This window comes from Thermomyces dupontii (assembly GCF_041956625.1).
Source record: "Thermomyces dupontii strain NRRL 2155 unplaced genomic scaffold VTN31scaffold_2, whole genome shotgun sequence".
In the NCBI taxonomy this organism is placed as follows: Eukaryota; Fungi; Ascomycota; class Eurotiomycetes; order Eurotiales; family Trichocomaceae; genus Thermomyces; species Thermomyces dupontii.
In genome coordinates, this window is record NW_027192308.1 from 1,866,462 (window position 1) to 1,887,871 (window position 21,410).

The window sequence follows — 21,410 nt, forward strand, 5'->3', positions numbered from 1 at the left end:
TTAAAACACAACGCTGCCGGACATGCAAGATGCAAAACACCGAAAACCCTGGACAGCAACAGTGGAGAGTCGGAAAATCGACATGTTCAACGCCGATGGATGCTTCCGGTGAGTAACTCCTCCATGCCGTCTGATTCGACTGAAAACCGGTCACACAAAGGAAAAACACAACGAGACGAAAGAAATCCCAAACAGGAGACAAAACCACCATATACACCTCCCAAGTCTATTATTGTCCCGATCATAGAGCGGTAAGGAAAATCGTAACTCTCGAAATCTCATGGTCGCGCGCCAATGCTGATCCATGCAAAACATTAGAGAATTAAAAAGAGCGCTATCGGTTGCCAAAGATGGACTCGGTTAATCTAGCACGATGTATTCATGGAATCGTTGCGTCGACTCGAGACATTTTGTTTTGAAATGGCATCTCAGAAGCGAGGATGTCATGATCGCACTGACCGACTCATGGAACGCTCCGGAACGCCGCCAGCCGGTGTTGGGGAGTAGGCCCGACCGGAATTACCAAGGTCGAAATAGTGTTCACTGAGGATGGTGGAGTACTTGGGATCGCGGACAAACTTGGGGACCGAATCCTGGGAAAGTTTTAGATATACTCGTGCCAGAAAAACGGCATTGAGAATGGGATGATCTTACGCTTGACATCAGTTTGTACACGGACGTCTGAGCAAGCTCAAACAGGTTCACGACTTCTTGCAAGCTCGTCAGCATCTGCTCGTCGTCTCCGACGGCCTTGGTCATGCGACTGGCGAGACTGTTTCGAAGGTTATGCTCGATGTTGAGCTCACATGGCGAGCCCGGAGCGAGGAACGCATTGTAGAGACCATAGGCAGAAGCCAGGGTCTCGCGAACCGTGTCCAGATTTGCCAGAGCGCCCGATTTCTCGAGGCGGTGATAGTTGGCGGTGAACTCGGAGACATCCAGATAGAAGGACAGATTCTCCTCGCAGAGAGATTGGCGAAGGAATTCGCGGAAGAGCAGCCGCAGGGCCGGGTCGCGGAGGATTTGGTTCAAACGGGCGTTGTTGGAGTCGCGAGAGCCCCGAACGTCGAAGGTCGTCGCAAGCGGCTGCTCATTCTTCTCCCGTGCAATCCATCCGCATACCCGCTGGCCTCTTTCGGTGATGGTGTAGATGGCATGTTTAGATGGCTGGAAATCCACAAAGCTGGGGTCCTGCTGCGCCATCGCACGGTCCTCCTGGACCGCGGCAATCAACCCGTGCTTGACGAAGAGATGGGCAATCAGGCAGGTTTCGCGGCGGTCGTTTGTTGTGGAGCAGTCTATCAGCCAATCGACCGCGGCTTTGCCGGTGAAGGTGTTGGTGTAGACCTTGTCGCCGATTCGACGCTCCTTGGCCATCTTGACCCCGGTGAGGCCGGTGGTATACTCGCTGACCGAGTCCGAGTCCGAGCTCGAGACGCTGGACTTGATGTTGGGCCCATCCTGACCGGCGAAGCGGCGGAAGATGACCTCGATGGTGGCTCGATCCGTGGACAGCTTGTCCGTCTCGGGATCCCGCTCGAGGTTGACGAGTTGCATGGTATTTCGCGGCGAGTCCAACACGTTCATGACGTGGCGGGCCGTGATGCCATTCCGCTGGCAGAACCGCTGCAGGATGTTGATGCCTTTGCGGGTCAACTGGTACAGGCCCCCTTTCATGGGGAAGTACGAGGCATTGCGGCCATCGACGGGCTCAATGAAGCGTGCGTCGACGAAGCGCTGGCAGACGGACCGGGCCATCTCCTTGGCCATGGAGAAGGTGGTTGTGGTGGTGGTCGTGACGATGCGGCTGGGATCCTTGGGATCCGGCATGCGGTTCGACTGGGAGAACTTGAGCGACCCCAGGTTGTTGATGGCCTCTTCGGAGGTGAAGGTGTGTTCGAACTTGGTGAAGCGGACCCGGTGGGTGTCCAGCTTCAAACTGACCATGAGGGTGGCAAAGAGGTCATTGAAATCCTAAGCCAGGCCCGTGTGAGCATCATTCTCGGAGGCAATTGGATGTCGTTGGAGGGCGGTCAAGACATACCTTGGTGAACGGTCGCTCGTCCTCCGTCATGCGGAGCAATCTCGACGAGGTTTGGTGCATGTTGGGCGCCGCGGAAGAGGACTCTGACTGCGGCAGCGAGGAGGCGGAGTCTGGCCGAGCGGAGGAGACGCGAGCGTTGGAGAGCGAATCCGCAAGGAGCGAGGGCGGCGGGTGACTGTCGGGGCGAGGGTCGACCGAGTCGGAGGAAGGATTGGAGGCGGTGGCGGCGGATTCGGAGAGGGGGGTGTATTTGAAGCCTCCAAAGGATGCGCTAAAGCGGTGGGAGGAGGAATTGGAGGAACCGCTGGTCCGGGAGGCGAGATTGGCGAGGGCGCTGGAGGTTTTTTCTAGAGCGTAGATGGCCAGAGATCTCCGCGAGGACAGGGAGGAAGAAGTTGTCGAAGAGGGAGCGGCGGTCGTCGGAGGAGGAGCAGCAGCAGCGACGGCGGCGGCGGCGGCAGCGGAAGGGTGGTCCGAGGGCGCGTGATGGGTGGAATCGGCAATGTCACTGCTGCCGGCGGATACGGTGGTCATTGATTGAACCGGTGAGCAAAGGCCAGCAGAGGGGCACGAGACAAGGCACGCAGATTGGCGGGAGGAAGGGCAGAGGTTACCCAGAACAGAAGATGAAACGAGAGGGGGGGGGGGGGTGTGGGATTCTGGGTCTCTTGGGAAGAAAAGAGAGCTCTGAGGACTAACTCATCGAAGCATTGGTGTGGACAATTACGGATACTGGGTACAGTATGTAGTAACAACAGTACTACCACTTGAAAGAGAAAAGGGAGACTTTTTTTTTTCTCTCTCCTTTTTTCCTGCAAGCAAGATTGCTCAAGCGGAATAAAAACAGGAAAGGGTCTCTGACTCTCTGCCCCACTGACTTCTTACACGAAGAAATGGGGTTTAGTGCTGGACGTTTTCGGTCTCGTGCACAAAAGTTAACTCAGTTACAAACAACGTGGTCTGTTAGTCAGTCCGGAGACAATCTCCATTCCTCCAATCAGCGCTCCGCTCGCCGCTCTGACGATCCCGGCGGGGATCAGGGAATCGGCACCGAAACTTTCTCGTCTCGATCCGTTCGTTCGTTACCAGTCCATGACAATACCGTATCCTCATCGCCTTTCGGTGCCTCCTTTCCGCTCACTTGCCGGCAGACATTCTGGATTGCTTGATTCTATCGGTCAAAAGGAAGCACCGTTCGTTCTTTAATTGTATGCTGCAGTCGAATGAGGAGCACGGATTTATACCTCTTGACAGAGTCGGTTCCCGACACGTGTTGTCGATCATGATGACGGCACAATGGATTCCGCGGGCTTGAATTTTCCAAGTGTCGACAGAATCCTCGCACAGACAGAAAGGATTTGAAATTGGACCGTAACACAGTCTGGCTTGGTACAGTAACTTACGGATCTGAAAGCGGAAGTTGCCACGAGACCCAATCAATTCCTGGATGGATGGATGTACCACGTTTCACACGTGTGGAATTTTCTGTCTTCTTTTTGCCTCAGTCCACGACTCGGCAGTCATTCAGAGGGAATCCCCGAACTCACCCAGGAGAAAGAAGCACGCGAGCCTGCCATGCCATGCAGAGTGCATCTGTCACTACCCCGTATGTATTGATACCAAACTCTGTTTTATACAAGAGAAGTACGCTCTCTGCATGAGTCATGTGAGGAAGCCCGTTTTGGGGAACGATCGGCTTCGCTTACTTACTCCGTAGAAAAATCCTTGAAAAGGGGCTAACCTAACCTTAATCGAAAAAGGAATGAAACAAAGGCTTGATCTCGTGGAGCCGCACCACGTGTTGGCGGTTGGGGAAGTTGGGAACGGGGCGGCCGGAGAGATAAGATGCCGCATGGTATCTTTGAGTATCATTGGGTCAGGTTATTCCTCGATGCGATCCGATCCTCGACTGCAAGGAATAATAATTCATGCTGCGATCATCAATCAATTAATCAACAGTGTGTAGATTAATTTACTCCTGACAGCACCTCCCGAATCCATACGAAAATAAATCAGTCCAGAACTGGCCTCCAGCTCTCAAAGAAGCCTTTCCAATCCCTGCTCGCACGTGGTGGCACGTGTTGTGTGCTTCGCACTAACAAGCCTAACCGAACCGAGCTTACCAGTCCATCGTTCTTGGCATCCGATACGGTTTCTCTGTGTTCAATACGAGTACGGGGGAACGGCTGCTTGCTCTCTAATTCGGGAAAACTCGTACAAAATCAGTCCTCTCTCAGTGGAAGTCAACATCCAGTGAACACAGTACCATCTCACACTTTTGGATATGATTTGAAGTCTTTGAAGGTGTCGTACCTCCGTGCATGAAGGTGTACATGTATCTTACGGAGTACGAGTACAGTACTTTGCTTGCCTGTTAGTAGGCTGAAAAGTAGGTTTCTCGTGTAGCTCCCCCTGACAGCCACATTCTTCTTCCATTGACGGTTCTGTTGGACAAGAGGACACACGCTCACAGCCTCAACGCACTGACTCTCGTCGATGACGCCCTACAAAGCCTTTACTTCCAGTCGATCAAGTCATCATCCAGATCAGGCACACGCAATCCCCTGACTTGGCGGTGACTTGAATCGGCGAGGCCCTGCTGTCGCCAAGACATATCACAAGTCCGCTGACAGGTCATGGAATCGACTCCTCGCATCATCGGCAGAGAGAAATCTTGATCGTGGGGACATCAGGATGATCGATCTACCCTTGGCACTTTTTGGCAGTGGGACGATCAAAAGTCTAAGTCAGAGAGACGGTGAAATTGTGAACGAACAAGTCACCGCTAGGGCGATTTTTACCTCTGCAACGGACTTGAAGCCGAAACGTCTTGTTTAGGAGGCAACGGCGAGTCAAAAGTTTGCTATACACAAACTCTGCCCGGAGTACTCGTACTCCGTAGTCTGTACTGTATACATACTGTACTCCGTACGCACTAAATACGGAAATACGGAGTAAATGAAGCTCGTCAGGAGTCAAACTCTAATTAATGAAAGAAGGCTGCCACGTGGGAAATCTTGGCTTGGCCCGCTGGGCCGATAACCGTCGGTCGGCTTCGGCTCAAGCCCTAAAACTACATCTGGCGTTATTCTTAGGATTCGAGAGACAAACTACTGTAGTCTGTACAAATGTCACAGCTTATCATCATGGACAAGTCCTGCTCTGGCAACTCAGCCAAGGGTATCGGTCGGATCATTCGGATACCATGCAGGCAACTCGTACCTATACTGTACGGAGTACGAAGTACCACGAGTCATGTACTCGACCGTGCACGACCGAAAACTCAGCTCATACAGTATTCGTCCTCCGTGCAGGATTCCGGATCCTCCATTGGTCTGTCTGTACAGTACAAATTTTGACTAAGAGAGTTACTGTACGTCCCTGTTCAGAAGCTGAGGCTCCAGCCGAGCGTCAGATGTCTCAAAAGGACGATCGAGCCGGCAATCGATCGCAGACGACGGAGAACTCCATACGAAAACCACGTGGCAATGAATTGTGGGGATGCGTGAATCTTATGCGTAGGGCCAAGAGGGATTTCAAGGATCCCTTTCCTGTACATGTATCTCCTTGTATAATCCAGGAGAGGAACTCCACGGTGGAATCCCTCCCTCGGAGTTCAGGCGGGCACTAACCCATGAGGTGTTTGCGCACTGTATTACATTCGATAAAATATTCCGAAAGACGCGAGAAACGCAACTCCTCAGCCACTTAATAATAACATACGGAGCACAAAGTACGGATAGTCGGATACTGTATGTACAGTACTCCGTACTTTGTACGAGAAACGCGTATGATCCATGGACAGAATCTATGGTACCGACTCGAACTTGCAAGCGCTCCAAGTTGGAACAATGCAATGCCCAAGTCCCTTTTCCCTACTCCCACTCCGTATGGACATGAACTGACTTGATGATGTCATCAGGAAGGGCAAACGTCAAACTTTGTGAGCTATCATTCTTCGACTTGGACATCATCCCTTGCTCAATTCTAGCTGAACCGGCAGAATGGATAGCTCACATAGTCACATAGTACTCAACATGAGTCATGCCGCAGAACCTCATGTAAAGCAGACGCTATAATTTTTTCTGTTGTGTCAGTTGGTTACTCCGTAGATCCATTCTGGATTTCAGTCAACCGTTGGTTTGGTGCCAGGATTCATTTTCTCGGACAAGTTCAAAGCAAAATGGAATCCCGGTCTGCCACGTGAACTCTGAACAGGGATGTGCCGTTGTTCGGATCTATGGCCCACCCCGTCGAACTTTTTCGGATTTTTCTGGAAAACTCAAAGAATAAAAACGAAAAAGACGAAAACTGGCTCCGACGCCGCTCCGTTGTCCGAGAAATGATTTTCATTGTCGCAATCGTATCGATCGAACAGGGACCCAACACCGGAAATAGCATGTTGGACAAGTCTTGAAACTGAGAGTTAGACATAATAATACATGAACTCCGTACTCCGTACTTCTACAATAACTAGTGTCCCAAAGTTTTCTCAAACCTGCAAAGAACAGAAATGAACAGACTGTGAAAAGGCTTCTTCCCGCCGCCGGTGGGATTCGGATCCGCAACCTAACCTAACCTAATCATCCAATCAAACCAAACCAAGAAAAGGAGGGAAACCAAGCGAGACTAATCCATAAAAGGAATGCGTGCTTACGAGGTCATTTTTGCCGAACCTTGGATCCGAGACCGATCAAAGAGTTCTACAAATGACGCAAGCATCTGCAGTCTGCGATCTGAGGCTAATTTAATGATGATGAACATCGACCGGAAGTCGGAAAGCCACAAGTTTTGAACATTGGCCAAAGCATGATTACTTACAGCCATGCAAGGCGTTCACTGCATTCCGAATGCAGCTGTAAACGGTACTCCCTACGGAGTACTCCATAGTTAGCTACTAGACTCTTAAGTCAGAAATGGATCATCAGCCTATGGTCTTCATTGCAGTGGTCATTGCCATGCTCAATCAAGGGATGCAATGCTGGGTTGCTTCCAAGCCAAGGGAGATTCCAATGTTTGAAGAATCCAGGCTTGCAGCAGAAGTACAGAAGTACGGCGCTGACGTGGAACACTTTCTTTTTTCTTTTTTTTTCCTTCTTTTGTTACACCCAATTGTTTTCCATCCTTATCCTCGGCTGCATTGCGTTTCCGTGCATGATGCAGAAGATCGACGTTCCAGTATGTATTCTACCTGACCAGGACGCATGAAAACTAATAGAGTAGTAACTTGGTTGTTGCAGCTGCGTAAATCATTCGATTACAGTATTAGCTCTATGCCATCAATATCCACTACTACCAGGATACTTTCAGGCAAGACCATCTCGCGTGGTCTCGAGCATCAAACTACTAGAGTCGACGGCATGAGCTTCGTTGTCTAGACTGCTCCTCCCTTGTAGGTACCTGCTATTAGCTGTATCAATGAGGCGGAAAGATGCAGCCCAAGACGCAGGGTCTAAGCGCCTGCATGAATTGGTACACAGTGCGAACAGTCCTGGCCATACTGGATATGAACCTCCTCCATCAAGCGTTGACGGCATTCAGACGGACAGTTGTATCGACACTGAATGAATCAAATCATTTGCAGCGCCGATATCCACTCCAAGTCCTCTTGTAGGTAGTCGATCCCCTCCCGCTCACATGCATGCATGTATAAGAAAACCATGTTAACCCTCTCGCCACCAGCGTCCCAATGCACCCCCGCTTCCAACCAGCTCAGCCACCTCCCCAAAGCTCACTTCAACCCGGAACAGTTTGCCGTCCGTTGTGCCGTTGCCGGCGCCTTGCGGGACGATAACTCCCCAATCAACAAGCTTCTCCCAAGCCTCGCGTGCCACGTCCCGTCCCCAGACTCGGACACCAGTCGCCACAGCCCCCGAGGCCGAAGCATTTGCTCTGGCCGCTGTGAGGAGTCGCACATATTCCCCATACGCGGCCGGGAACGTGATCGCAAACGGCGTCCCGCCTTGTGGATGCGCAGCATCCAATCCGGGATCGTGAAGTGCAGTAAGCCGAGTGGCCGCCAGCAGTAGTGATAGTGGTAAAGACACCGAGTTGGCAGATCCTGTCATGGAGGAAGGGAAGGGAAGAGGCGCGGGATCTTGACAGAGCAGCGTCGGGTGAATAAATGATTTGGCAGTCGGAACCTCCAGCGGAGGTGGTCGCTCCCCATCAGCATCGGCATAAACGCTGTGGTGCAAACTGGACAAAGGGAGGAGAGCGCTGGTGTAGAAATCTTTGACCGACTTCGTCTTGTAGTATATTGATCGAAGATGGGAGCTGAACTGCTCATCTTCCCAAAGGCTCTACATGCACAGTCAGTAAACATCGCCAATCGCGTACAGATGTGTGTCAACCTTGAGAAAAGTGTTCCATGATTCAACCACTCTTCTGCCTTTGCTGGATCTGAGTTCTGAGAGATTTTCGTCTTCGAGCTCCTCATCAGCCACGCTCAATCCAGCAAAGCAAATCTCCGAAAAGGTCTCGAAGGTCTTTGGCAATGGCAAGAACACGTAACGGTGACTGAACCGACTCTTCACACGCTTTTCCAGGTTCTCCGTGACGTCGACCTTGGTTGTCAGTCCAATCACAGCCAGAGGCGCCTTGCGAGCCTGTGCGATATCGAATAGGTTATACAACAACGTCTGCCGGTGGTGGGCGGCGAAGAGGTCAAACTCGTCCAAGACGATAATCACGGACTTGGCCGTCGTAACACTCTCGGGGTTGTCGGATTTGCCAAAGATCTCTTCCGGGTGAGATAGCAGAGCCAACAATGTTGCCATCGTATCCGCGTAGCTGTTGATCTTGGACGCCTCGTCCTCCGTGTTAGTCTCGCGCCCAAGCTGCCTCCAGATCTCTCGAAGAGCCAGCCGATCGTCGGTTTGCAGAAAGCCGTTCAAACGGACAACGTGAAAATCGTCCTTGTTGGTCTTGGACAACTTGGCAATGATGGATTCAACCATCGCAGTCTTGCCACTACCTCGTGATCCCATGATGAGCATGGAGTTTCCTTCACCAGCGGTAACGGTTTGCTCGATCAACTGGTACACTTTCTGGTACTCGGAATTTAGACCCTTCAGCGGCGGTATTACTTTTCCTGTTAACTTCGCTAAGACATATCGGCTGAGCGTCCCCAGTTCCTGCCTACGTGACTCGCAGGCTCTCTGGAATTTCTCGGCATATGTTGGAAGCGGCTCGGTTGTCTCCCGACTTTCGTCGTGTACGTCAATACTTTGCGCAAAGTCCTGTTGCAGTTGAGCAGCCACAGGATCATAGCTGTCGTCCAGCTCTCCACCGAGGGACGGCGATCTTGTATCTGCTTGGATTTCACCCGTTCTAGATGCAGAATTTCCCTCCTTCTTCGTCGCTGACTGCCTGGACCTTCCTCGCGTCATACGCCTTTCCGGCTCTGGAGATTCGTCCTCAATCTCATCCGGCTCGCTGGTATGGACGAGTTTCGGCCTCGTACTCCCTGACCGTGTCGCGCGAGGCTTTCGTGTCGATGACCTGGCATGCTTCCTCGACGATGGCGACGTCTCTGAAGCCTCCTCATCGTCGCGCGGCTGTGCTGCATTTCGTAGCCTCGTCCTCGATCCCGCACCCTTGGAAGGCGTTTGTGCATCGGTGGCGTTAGCCTCGGGCTGCAGAGTGGCCTTTCTTCGAGTTGATCTGGTCGGAGTGGCCGATAGAGCCTTTTGGACATCCGGGTCCTCAATATCCACTGCTATCAATTCATCATCCGACGTCGACGATGTTGTTTTCAGGCTCTCCGGAATCTCATCTTTGGGAGTTTTGGATCTCTTCTCTACCTCGACGGTGACACGAACGTTGGCATTTGACACCTTGCGCCTCTTTGCTGAGCGGAGCTCCATTACGCTGATGGAGCGAATAAGAATCAATCGGTTTCTTTAACTAAAACGGCGTTCGATTCGAGGTATTCGATTATGTCTTCAGAGCAATCCCAGGCCGCAGTAAACAAAGACACTTCTGAGTTTCTGGTTTTCTGTTGGATTAGGTACCGATCATCTCAATTCACTGTCCATTGGGCCGAAAAATCGCGACTTCGCGACGATGCTGACACAGTAAGAGTTCCTCGTCGCGGGTCAATGCAGGTGAACTTTGTTCTCGGTTTAAGCGTGTAGTACTTCCTTAAACCTGAGGTCTTGAACGACGTGGAGTTTGGAGCTAGTAGGATAACTGCCATACCTTTTACCAGTTATAGTAATACCATGATACGCACCGCACCCATTTGCCGCGTCGCGCGTCACGCGTTCACTGCACTCAGAACTTGGCCTGATCACCTCTCATGGCCGAACATCAGATATTTTTTTTTCTGGAGGTCCGAAGATAAATTTGCGCCTGGGAGCAGCTACTATTCGAATCGGATTTCCAGCTCGTCCACTCGTACGGAGCACCGGTTGCACCCCGAGGCGCACTGTGCGATGAAACGAGAAACCTGACTGCGAGGGCAGCTGGGACAGGAAAAATCAATTGGATCACTCTGATTTTTACTCCGTAAGGTGACGATATGAAAGCCTTTGAGTGATGAAGAACCTTTCCATGGTGTTCTGAACGGTTGACGGCGATTTCTATGATCTCGTTCGCAGAATGCTCAGGTTGCACTCTGTTCGATCGGCTGGTATCCCGAACTGCAGATTTGAGCCGATGGGGAGGTGGTTTATCTAGAGGTAAGGCGCAGGGAGCAGGGCCGGGGAAATGCAACTTCTGAAGGGAGTGCATGCAAACGAGCAGTCAAACTCCACAGTCATCAGAAACAACCATGCTGCAACCTCCAAAGAAGCTACGACTGGACGAGTTTTCCCAAGTTATCCCCAGAGTATCGAACCTTAGCCCTAACTGTGAACAAAGCGCACAGAGTCATGACGAATTGATCGAAGAAATCAAGCCTTCAACGGCCTTCTCAATCATCGGGTTGGCTAAATGTGAGAAACTGATCTCGATGAATCAAAGAACACAGTCAACGGACCCGGCATGCTGTAAATCGATATCATGACGATATTAGCGTGGGGAGATGGGCTGACCGCAAGTCGTAGTCAACCCATTGCACCTGATATTCCTGATCAGGGCCTACTACCGACTTTGTATGAGTCCTACATTTCCAATCTGATCAACTGTCCAGCACCTTCGAGGATATTGGAACCATGGAATCGAACACCCCCACGATTAATAGCACTCACATACCCATAATAAGTTCTCGCCGGTCTTCTGGTCGGACAGCCGGTTCATTGAACAAATATTCCGCACCATTAGCCTCCACCAATTGATTTAGCGGCAGACACCGATGAGGTACTGTCCTCGGTATTAAGATACTCCATCGATTTCAGGGGGAAGCAATGACTTCGAGAGCGATTTAGCCATCGTTCTCTTCAGGTACTACCGTAACGTTCTGGCGTTTGTCTACTCTGAGGTTTAGACAGATTGAAACAATTTGTAAACCGTACCAAACAACCGGCACGGTCCTGAGAAAGATCTCAATGATTGCCTTGTTTACGTTAAAACCGCAGCGGATATGGTGAGACTGACCTCTGCTGCGGATTGCTTGCGGAGTCTTGCTGTTTCCTCAAGGTAGGCGTCTCCATAGAGTCGTTGGTTCTCATCAAGTGCAGGACTAACTCTGAGAACACCATCAGCAAGACTCCGGGGGATCCCCGCGGTGCCCTTTGAGAGCAAATCCGAGGACGTGTTTTCGTTTTCCACAATCAGAGATGTGGCTGTGGATGCTCGATACCAGCATGAAGTCGATCGAGATGGACAGACCTTGATCCCGCCAATTCTGCACCAGTTCGCCAACACTTTTGTCCGAGATCTGCAGCCGGTGAGATCTCTGTCCATTCAGGCCGTAAACTGCCTCGCAATGGCATCTTCATTACCCTTGACCGTGACGGAAAGGTCGTCGATGCAGCAGGTCGACCGACCTCCGAGAGATATACCCTCGATGTTACGCCCAACGGAATCATCATCAAAGGTGCCAGTCCCCCTAGGTGCATGGTTGGGAACGCGGACGGTGCTGCAGCAAACTATCCTGAACGACGGCACCATCCCACTAGGATCTGGCCGGGATGTTCCAGGATGGGGCACTCGCAGCATCATGTTGGATGTGGGCCGCAAGTACCTGTCAACAAATGGAGCGGCTCCTACCCTCGGCGGATCAACTTGACGCGCGCGTTCCAAGGCAACCCGGCCGGGGGTCCTTGATATCCTCCTATCTTCGACATTTACACCTCCTCCAACAATCCGACCCGCGACGAGCCGTTCGTGCTCGGTGCCATCGCAGCGCAGTGGAACGATTTCGGGCCCAATGCGAGCGTGGTGTCCGAAGCATGCTACAATTGGCGCGACGGCATTCCTGCTCTGGCCGACAAGCAATGGGGAGGAGTCATCACCGAGAGCGAGTATCAAGCCATCGAGGCTAGGCTGCACCCACACATCCCGGCCAGAATCTCGACCGCACCATCAAGTCCAAGTCCTCAGAGATCGTCGACTACGACCTCTCCAGAACACGTCTCGGAACTGTGCGCGATGGGTCCGGCAATGGCTATCATGCCCATACACATTGTCGAGAGGAGCATTCCGCATTGCAAATCCGGCTATTATGCTCGCTAATGACTCCGCTGGACTTCAAGGGGCGAGACTACACATTGTCGCTGACCCTCAAAATCCACAAGTTAGACGACAAATCTCCGGCGAAGCTGGTTACTGGTCGCGACTTGACGCTCTTGCTAACGCCAAATATCACTCTCTGGCTGCCGATGGGAATCATTATTCGTTGAACACAATGGTCCCCTTGCACACCTGGATGGATCTGAGCATCATCTCACGGGGGAATAACCGAACCTTTGCGTCGATCCAGACAGACTCGGATGAGAAGCCACAGGAACACGAGTTTATCGCTCGCTTGGGTATCAATGGAGACTACTTCGTGTGGGCTCCGATTGCGATAGAAGCGCCTTTGCACAAGGTGGGAGACGCTGGAAGAGGATGGAATGGTAACTTCGACGGTTCAAGCTGACTGAAGGGTCTGGAAACTGAGTGTGATAGAAAGCATTATTCCGAGGAGGCTCGATGCCTTTTTACCCCTCAGTTCATCCTTGCCTGCAATTCAGATCTAATGGCTCGCTTGAAGAACTTGGTTACGACGTTGATAATATGAAGGATCGAGTCTAGGAAGGTGTCGAGAGTGCATTCCTATGAAGTGACATGCTGTTCGATGAGAGATCTCCCACGGCGGCAATGGTTGAGCTGATCGGTATGATCGCCGTTCACACGAATCGTGATGTCCTCGCAAGACACAATGCCTTTATTCAGCGAGCAGGAAAGGCCGAAACTCCAGCTGCAGTCATGGCGTGGGACAAGTTAACGGCTCCCCATGTTCTGAGTGAGCAATGAGCTCAGAATTCCAGTTCCGTCCGTGTCTGTCGCTTCGGCTCTTTCAATTCTCGGTGACGTTTATCCCAGTCTACGCATAGAGATTTGTAAAGTAACAACTCAAGCCTTTACAGACGCCCTCACTTGCTCCGGCTGGCTTGAGACTCGAGTGCTTCGAGTTTGCTTGATGAAATACCAGCTTCAGTTGTCCTCTCATCCTCCAATCACCTTCGCCTGTTGAGGCATTCCATAGGTGCCGGGAGTGTGTTGTTGGATTTTATTTTTGGGTCGTACGAGTAGTTCAGTTGCTTTTGTATCGGGTAATCAAAGAAGGCGGCAAGGGGGATGAAAATAATGCTTCGCAAGCTCTTGGTCAACTGGCCAAGGCCTGGCTAGGTTGCTGCTCGTCAGATTTGCGCCAACACCCACGCTCAGCCTAGGATCTTCGGTTCAATTACCGAGGCTGCCGAGGTTCATCAACAAACCACTAGGTAGACTTTACCACAAAAACTTGCCTACTTAAACAGTACCCAAGCAGTCAGATGTGCGGCAGAAAAAGCGCTCTGGAACTGATTGACCCGGGCTTCTCTCATGCTACGTTGACAACGGCACCCCGTACCTGATACCGCGAGTTCTACAATCATATGCGACCCGACTTTTCGATCCGACTGGGCCAAAGTTTTCTTTATATCGACGCCAATTCTCCGACAGTACCTGTACTAATTCCTATCTTTTGAATCATTCCTTCGGATCCATAGGTACCATCCTCCGAGTATTGTCAGGTACTACCTACTTGACGAGCCCTTCAGCTTACCTATGACCTGATTTTGAACCCTGAGTGAAAAAAACAAAAAGCACCATGAGCTCCAACGGCGTTCCACGACCTACAAGAAAACTCGACGAGTTCGAGCAACGTGTCTATGAATACTTCACGTTGATGACTTCTCAAGGCGAGACGCAAGTAGGCTTTCTACCTATTTTTTTCCCTTTGTCCTTTGACACATCTGCTCCAACAAACATCAAACATCAATGTCCAATTCTGCTCTAATACTCCCAGTTTCATGAGCAAAACAATCAAGGCTAACCACCTGTCCTCTGATAACAAACAAAAAAAACAAAACAAAAACAAAAGACTTGGGGTTTGAATCCGTCTGCCATCCATTTCGAGTCCGCCAGCCGTGGCCCCCCAGCCCAGGTCAGCTACCGGCTCACCGTGGAGCCCAGCATGGCCAACATACTGGGGAATCTCCACGGCGGCTGCGCCGCAACGCTCGTTGATAACCTCTCGACCACCATCCTCTGGGGCGTCTCCTCGCCGGGCCTCTTCGAGAGTGGCGGGGTGAGTCGCAATCTGAATCTGACGTACCTTCGGCCAGTTCCCGTCGGGGCCGACATCAGAATCATCTGCGAGGTGGTGCAACTGGGGAAGCGCCTGGCTCTCTTAAGAGTGGAGATTCGCCTGGCAGGTGACGGGACGGTTTGCGTCGTTGCTGATCATCAGAAATTCAATACCGACGCTCGATCCGCCGGCAAGTTCTGATGTTTTTTGCTCCCTTGACCCTTCCAATTCATGTCCTCCAGCGGCATGTATGTAGAGTCGGTTACCCTCGGGATGTATATGAAGATTCGGAATTCGCATGTCTGCTTGAATATATATATATAGAGTATTCATTGGATTACTGCTAGCATCTCGCGCCGATTGATCTAATCACAAAACGCACACAAAATGCAGAAAGTGACAAAGCAAGAAAACTCAACTGGATCTGTGATCAAGCATTTCTAATGCCCAAAATCACTGCTAAGCCGCACAAGACGTGGCGGCAACTTGGCTTGTCTTGAGACAGAGTATTTTGCGCCACAAGTACCGTTTATTCCTCGCCGCCAACGAGACTTTGACCGTCCCGCAGTCCCTGAACAACCAACTCTTCCCCTTCGGCACGCAAGTAAATATCACGGACGTCATCTGGCACCGCGTTAAGTCGGATCCTTTATCATTCGCTTCAGTCAAAGCTTACCAGTCGTTGTCTCGAAATGAGTGGTGGCGTCATAGCTCTTCGAGATGTAGACATGGTCGTCCTTGCCGCCATTATTCGAAGGCTCGTACAGCGGGATCGGAGGACCCATGAACATCTCTTTGATGTCACCCAGTCTCTCAAAGCCAGGCTGGAGTTCCAAGTGATGGTTATTGTCGGTCTCGGCGATGGTGGACACGATAGCAACGTAATATCCCTTTGGAGCCACATTGTGGGCGTAAGAGACCATAGCGATGTAGATATCTAGACCGTCTATCAGCCACCTGCACCTAACAGAGCCAGAAACAAGAGGAACTCACCGTGCTTCCGTCCCACCTGAGACTGCGGAATAATAATCTGCACCGAGTCACTGCCGTCCGTCTTGTCAATGGGGTGATCTAGGATGCAGATCGCGCGAAGAACGTATCCGGTGATCTTCACTTTGTCCGGGAAGTAAGATGGGTCGGCGATGATCTTCTTGGTCTTGGTGGTGAACTTCATGCCCTCCCCAGTGTCGTCGCGTTCCTTCATGGTCGCCCGAATGCCGGATACTTTCCCATTCTCGTCATAGAGGACTTCGTCAATGTTGGTATTCAGCATGTAGGTGCCACCGTAGATTGCAGACAGACGCGCGAACGCCTGGGGCAGCTCGCCGAGACCGTACAGCGGATAGATGTACGGCGACTTGCCATAGCGTGCCATCGAGTTGACGTACAAGCGGATTCGGCGGATCGCATCTGTGGCCATCCCGGGCTTATTCAGGTAATCATCGGACTGGTACAGGGCCATTGAGTGTCCGACGAAGTCGCGAGTGCTCTCTTCCAAGCCAAATTTGTCGTACACGTCCTTCATGGTGGCAGTAGCCAGATTGAGCCCTGTCTTCGTCAGCCCCCTGGAAACACTGAAAGGGACAGTTCCCTTTTTTTTTTTCTTTTTACCTTGATGGGTAGCCGGGTCATCTTCCTTGAACTCTCCAACCCACTCCAAGAACTTCTTCGCCCGCCGCTTCTCAAACATGCCCATCAGGGAGGAACGGAGAGCTTCACCCGCATCTGAGGGGACCTTGGCAACGTTTGCCGACTTGCCACTGCCCTGCTGCACATAGCTCCCGGCGATCTGCTTGAACTCGAGGTACCTCGTCACGCCGGTGGACACCAGGATGTTTGTCAATTCGCCATTCGCCATCAGGAATTTCGGAATCAGGTCCACGTTCCAGTCATTGAGCCGGCCGTACTGCTTCCACGGCTCCTCCCCCGGGCGGAGGTGCCTGTACTTTTTGAACAGCTATCCCAGCAGGTAAGCGATGATCAGTTAGCAAGACTCTTGAGGCCACACGTACAGCTTCGATGTTGACCGAAGCAGCTTCTCTGGATTGTTTGACGCCAGGTTAGATCGGTGCGCAGTACGCTACAAGCACGGGATGAACGCTTACCCGCCATAGTGATCATTGCGGTCGACATGCAAGACTTTGTAGCCCTTGGCACTCAGGACGCTTGAGAAATACTCAGCACAAACTCCCTAGAAACTGAATGTTTCGCCACGTACCCCGACAGGACACATTCTGTCAGGCCTGGAGTAGTTGTTAGCGAGGATGATGTCGTTGCGGGGTAGTGGGATTGGCGTACCGGTGCCCATAACAACAACGTCGTATTCCGGCGCGATATCCTCCATGATGAAGTACTGAGCAAGCTAACAATAGACGAGGAAGACGATAAAGGACGAGGAGGGACAGAGTGGAAAATGGATTCAGACGAAAGATTGGAGCGGTGAGATGTCAATCCAAATAGTAGTAGGTAATAGTTAGCAGCCCACTGCTCTAAACCTAAGATTTGGCTTTGGCTCCCCGCGATGGATCCTCGACCGCGACTATTTGATTTAGTAGTGCTCGCTAGTCCACTCCAAGCCTCGACCAGAAAATGTGATCCCTGATTCCAGTTCCACCGCACGGCGTTCAGGAGAAGGAGGTTACTATTCTTGTCAACTGAGCCAGACCGAGCCTAGCAAAATGGATTGAACTGCAGGAACCGTAATGTACAATGATGGAGAAAATAACTACTGCTGAGTAACTACAAGCATCGACTTCCATGGGTTGATAGTCCCAAAATCATCCATCAACTTTATGCATGCACCAGTCAGGGTGCTCGGATTGACCATGCAGGGTCCAGGCACATCGAGCCACCTTATTTATTGCTTCCTTTGTGACGAGTCTGCCGGCTCGAAATCGTCCAAATCTTCCTCCACAGGAGGTCGATAGCCGCTTTTCCAGAGAGCCTGCGCGTCTTCCCAAGCATACCAACGTTCACGGAGAACATGCTTGATGTTTTGCTGGGTTTTACGGATCTGCAGTTTCTTAGATGTTAGCAGGTGGTCGACATACCGAGAACGCTAGGAAAGCCCATTGCCAGCAGCTGATGGTCTCACACAGAGCCATCTGCTGTGGCCAATGGGTCCATACTCATATTCATCGTAACGAATGACATAAACTCTCAGGAAGGAAATGCTCACCGTTCGATCCCGCTCCAACGCCTCGTAGTCTCCATATCCGGCCTTGAGTCGCTTTCGTTCCAAATTGGACGTGGCGATCCTATTGCGCTCCTTCACACACACCCACCACAGGCAATGGAGATCCTCCCAAGATTTCTCTCGAAGTTCCTGGACCTCCCACGCCCGCCCTGTTGACCCCATAGTCAGCTCGATCTAACCATGCGTCCAGCGGATTCCACAGATCCACGAACCGTGGGCAACGTCATATTCGGGTGTGCTCAGCGCTTCCCTCGTTCTCGGGAAGAATTCCCATAGACCATGATTGGGTGTCGGGTCACGAGGCGGTCTCTCTCCTGGGTCGACAGGCTTCGGCAATGGATATTTCGAAACACCAAGCGGATGCTTCGGGCCGGTTCGGTGAATGGCTGAGACACCTCGATTCTTGCTCAGATCACGACCACGGCGTGCGGCATTGATGGCAGTCGACGAGAAGTTGGAGGACTGAATGGTGAAGTGAAGAGATGGTGCAAGATATGGAGGAGGCAATTCTGCCAGCGAAAGTGCCCGCGACTGGCGGACCAGTCGTGCAGCCGATTGCCGGTGCATTGAGACGATACGACCCGGACCAAGGTCTTTCGGTGTCCTCAAAAGTCTTCCTGTTCAAAGACCTTCGACAAGGATGGAAAAGTCTCCATCTGGGTCAACAAGCGCCAGGTCACGTGATAGCGCTTAGGTCATGTGATTTGTCCGGATGTACTTTTGGTATTTCAAGTCCCTCGCTGTTAGTATGGAACAGCAATTGAGATGGAGCAGCATTGTAGAATAAAATCATCTAATTTGTATCCTTCAGCTGTGAGTAAACTTTTGTATTGGTACTTTTGATGATGGAATTTCTCCGTTCACAGCTGCACTGCACCAGTTTGGAGCTGTGGACCTTTACCGCGCTTATGGCGGCTCAGACTAAGCGCGCGCTTGATCTTCTGGTCTAACTCTCTTCGGCAATGGTCGCTCTCCACCTTCGAAGCAGGAAATCAACTCTTGTAAGACCTGCTCTGCCCGCATTATTGTCGATTATTGCCTTTCGTCTCGCCAACTGATACTCCTCCTTCCGCCGTCTGATTCGCGATTGTCTTCGGTTCCTCGTCCTTGCTGTCACGCGACGTTGGAGCGAGCTTGCCACCATGCATCGGCCAGGTTCGTCCTATTTGCTCCCCCCCACAACTCCGACACCCTCGCGCATTGCCCTTGTCCTCAGGAACCATTCCCTCCTAGGAATTCCTTGGCTTGCTGTGTTTTCTGCTTGTCGACCCCGGGGCGGGTGACGGCCTCCCCGGTCCGTGTCTGGCCAGCCGCGCAAGATCGGCCCCCTCTGTTTCCGCACTAGTACTACCTTTGTGCGCCATACATAGCTCTCTCGCACGGTTTATGCCAAGTCTCTTTTCGCGAGCTGCTCGCTGATACACTGTTCCCGCTCAGGTCCAGGCCCGCAGCCTTTGCGAGGCATGTCCGGATTTCCCGGGCAACAACCAGCACAAGCCCGGAACGCGACTCTAGCTTCATCACGAGTCCCCAATGGGAAAATTGGTACAGCTTTTCGGCGTGGAAGATCACGAGGCACGAAGCTGACAGTGTCCGATGAACACAGGCCAGGGTGCGAACTGGAACTTCAACCTTCCGATGGGCGGTGCTCCAGGACTTCACGGCCATCAGCAGCGAAACCTGGGGCAGATGGGCTCCTTCGCCCAGAGTGTAGGGGGGTCACAGCTAGCGACTCCCTTGGATCTCTCGTATGTTCTACCCGTTGCTATCGGGCGCCAACACAACGCTTCGGAAAATCGAACTGTGTGCTGATATTCCAGAAGTGAATTTCCCTCCCTGTCTGGTACAGCACAGCAAACCCAAACGCATAGTTCTGCCCAAGCGGTCTGGGCGAATGCTGGACAGCGGGCGACGCAGACACCTGTGCAAAGACAACAGCCGCCGACAAGTCAGCCTCCATCGAGAGCATCTCAAGCCCAGTCACACTACACCCAGCAATCACAGCCGGCACATGACGACATTTATTCCACGGGGGCACAGTATGCGAATCGTCTGGATGAGTTCCGAAATGCGGGACAAGGAGTCACCGGTCAACTTGGCGCTGGAGGTCAGACCCAGACTGGCAACGTCGAAGATTTTCCGCCTTTGACTCGCAATGCTCAAGCCGATTTGGGACAAAATAGCAGATCGTCACTGTTACAGGGCGGAGTGGGAAATTATGGACTAGGCCAGACGTTTGCAGGACAAGCGCAAGCCCGCAATGCTTTGGCAGCATCGATCAACGGGCAGGAAGCAACCCGAATCATGTCGCCAGGTATTGCAACATCAGGTGGTATGCTCTGTGATGGCCGATGTGCAGTAGTTGACGTTCTCGCAACTCACATTGTGCCTAGGAATGACGCCTTCAAGACCGTCGGTCAGTCAAGGACCAAACGGATTCGCTGCACAAGACAAAGAGGTATTACCTAGACATTCATCTGCGACATCATGTGTACTGAGCTTTGCACAGGACACCGTCGGCTCCGGTCAAAGACATGCACGTTCAGAAGGATTCTCGGAACAAGAAGCAGCCCAAGCCCAACAGCGAACAGCTCAAAGCACTGGTGCTGCCGGGGAGACAGCAGACTCCTCGGGAGCCGCCCAGAGCGGGGAACAGCGCGCCCTTTCCCAAATGAGCGAGCTAGATAGATTCGGGCTGGCAGGATTGCTCAGTATGATTCATAATGAAAGTCCTGATGTCGCTAGTCTCACTGTTGGCCAAGACCTAATGACTCTCGGTCTCGACCTCAATCAGCCCGAGTATGTTCAGATAAAAAGTGTCCGCCCCGTTTCATGACTAACTTTGTATATAGACCACTTCACCCTTCCTTTTCCTCGCCATTCGTCTCTTCCATGGCCGCTGTTCCTCTGGAACAGGATTACTCCCTTCCGGCATGTTACAAAGTCAACAACGTGCAACCGCTACAATCCCGCATCCCGAGCTTCAGCGATGAGACTCTCTTCTACATCTTCTATACCATGCCACGGGACGTCATGCAAGAGCTGGCAGCCGAGGAGCTGATGAGCCGGAAGTGGCGATATCACAAGATCGAGCGGTGCTGGCTGACAAGGGACGAGACATTCGCTGGTCCGGTCGATGTAGAGAGGGGTGTGAGTGAGCGTGGTGTCTACGTTTTGTGGGATCCTACGAGCTGGAAGAAGATTCGAGTACGTGATTCTCTCCCTGGTGATTTCCAAGTTTGCAGAGACTAACTGGGATCTCTAGAGAGAGTTTGTTCTCCGATATGAGGACCTCGACAACCGGCTGGACCCTAGCCGAGGCCTGACACGGACACTTTTCCCTCAGCACGCTTCATGAGGTTACGACCTATGACTTTGACGATGGACATCGAGACCGGCCTCTGACGTAGCAAAGCTAGCAATGTTTGTCACTAGTAATCGACACGCGG

At 51.9% G+C, this 21,410-nt stretch overlaps 8 protein-coding genes across 8 annotated transcripts; 4 read left to right on the plus strand and 4 right to left on the minus strand.

Moving 5' to 3' along the window:
- Positions 1-443: 443 nt before the first annotated feature.
- On the minus strand, positions 444-2,578 carry VTN31DRAFT_3072 (uncharacterized protein; the record flags this gene model as incomplete). Its single annotated transcript, XM_069403311.1, has 3 exons — positions 444-593; positions 655-1,974; positions 2,045-2,578. The coding sequence occupies 3 exons, from the start codon at positions 2,576-2,578 to the stop codon at positions 444-446; spliced, it is 2,004 nt and encodes a 667-aa protein (XP_069262505.1).
- Positions 2,579-7,707: 5,129 nt separating this feature from the next.
- Positions 7,708-9,912, minus strand: VTN31DRAFT_3073 (uncharacterized protein; the record flags this gene model as incomplete). Its single annotated transcript, XM_069403312.1, has 2 exons — positions 7,708-8,346; positions 8,398-9,912. The coding sequence occupies 2 exons, from the start codon at positions 9,910-9,912 to the stop codon at positions 7,708-7,710; spliced, it is 2,154 nt and encodes a 717-aa protein (XP_069262506.1).
- A 1,658-nt stretch (positions 9,913-11,570) lies between these two features.
- On the plus strand, positions 11,571-12,218 carry VTN31DRAFT_3074 (uncharacterized protein; the record flags this gene model as incomplete). Its single annotated transcript, XM_069403313.1, has 2 exons — positions 11,571-11,626; positions 11,696-12,218. The coding sequence occupies 2 exons, from the start codon at positions 11,571-11,573 to the stop codon at positions 12,216-12,218; spliced, it is 579 nt and encodes a 192-aa protein (XP_069262507.1).
- Positions 12,219-12,359: 141 nt separating this feature from the next.
- Positions 12,360-13,170, plus strand: VTN31DRAFT_3075 (uncharacterized protein; the record flags this gene model as incomplete). The annotated part of the gene is made up of 2 exons (XM_069403314.1): positions 12,360-13,047; positions 13,100-13,170. 2 exons carry the CDS (start codon positions 12,360-12,362, stop codon positions 13,168-13,170), a joined length of 759 nt encoding a protein of 252 aa, XP_069262508.1.
- A 1,115-nt stretch (positions 13,171-14,285) lies between these two features.
- On the plus strand, positions 14,286-14,966 carry VTN31DRAFT_3076 (uncharacterized protein; the record flags this gene model as incomplete). The annotated part of the gene is made up of 2 exons (XM_069403315.1): positions 14,286-14,387; positions 14,559-14,966. 2 exons carry the CDS (start codon positions 14,286-14,288, stop codon positions 14,964-14,966), a joined length of 510 nt encoding a protein of 169 aa, XP_069262509.1.
- Positions 14,967-15,294: 328 nt separating this feature from the next.
- On the minus strand, positions 15,295-17,109 carry VTN31DRAFT_3077 (uncharacterized protein; the record flags this gene model as incomplete). Its single annotated transcript, XM_069403316.1, has 8 exons — positions 15,295-15,389; positions 15,442-15,702; positions 15,759-16,313; positions 16,377-16,722; positions 16,778-16,805; positions 16,871-16,930; positions 16,984-17,008; positions 17,064-17,109. 8 exons carry the CDS (start codon positions 17,107-17,109, stop codon positions 15,295-15,297), a joined length of 1,416 nt encoding a protein of 471 aa, XP_069262510.1.
- A 513-nt stretch (positions 17,110-17,622) lies between these two features.
- On the minus strand, positions 17,623-18,528 carry VTN31DRAFT_3078 (mitochondrial 54S ribosomal protein uL29m; the record flags this gene model as incomplete). Its single annotated transcript, XM_069403317.1, has 3 exons — positions 17,623-17,778; positions 17,944-18,110; positions 18,174-18,528. 3 exons carry the CDS (start codon positions 18,526-18,528, stop codon positions 17,623-17,625), a joined length of 678 nt encoding a protein of 225 aa, XP_069262511.1.
- Positions 18,529-19,103: 575 nt separating this feature from the next.
- VTN31DRAFT_3079 (uncharacterized protein) lies at positions 19,104-21,319 on the plus strand (the record flags this gene model as incomplete). Its single annotated transcript, XM_069403318.1, has 8 exons — positions 19,104-19,116; positions 19,399-19,506; positions 19,568-19,709; positions 19,785-20,293; positions 20,355-20,419; positions 20,471-20,760; positions 20,814-21,168; positions 21,227-21,319. 8 exons carry the CDS (start codon positions 19,104-19,106, stop codon positions 21,317-21,319), a joined length of 1,575 nt encoding a protein of 524 aa, XP_069262512.1.
- Positions 21,320-21,410: the final 91 nt, after the last annotated feature.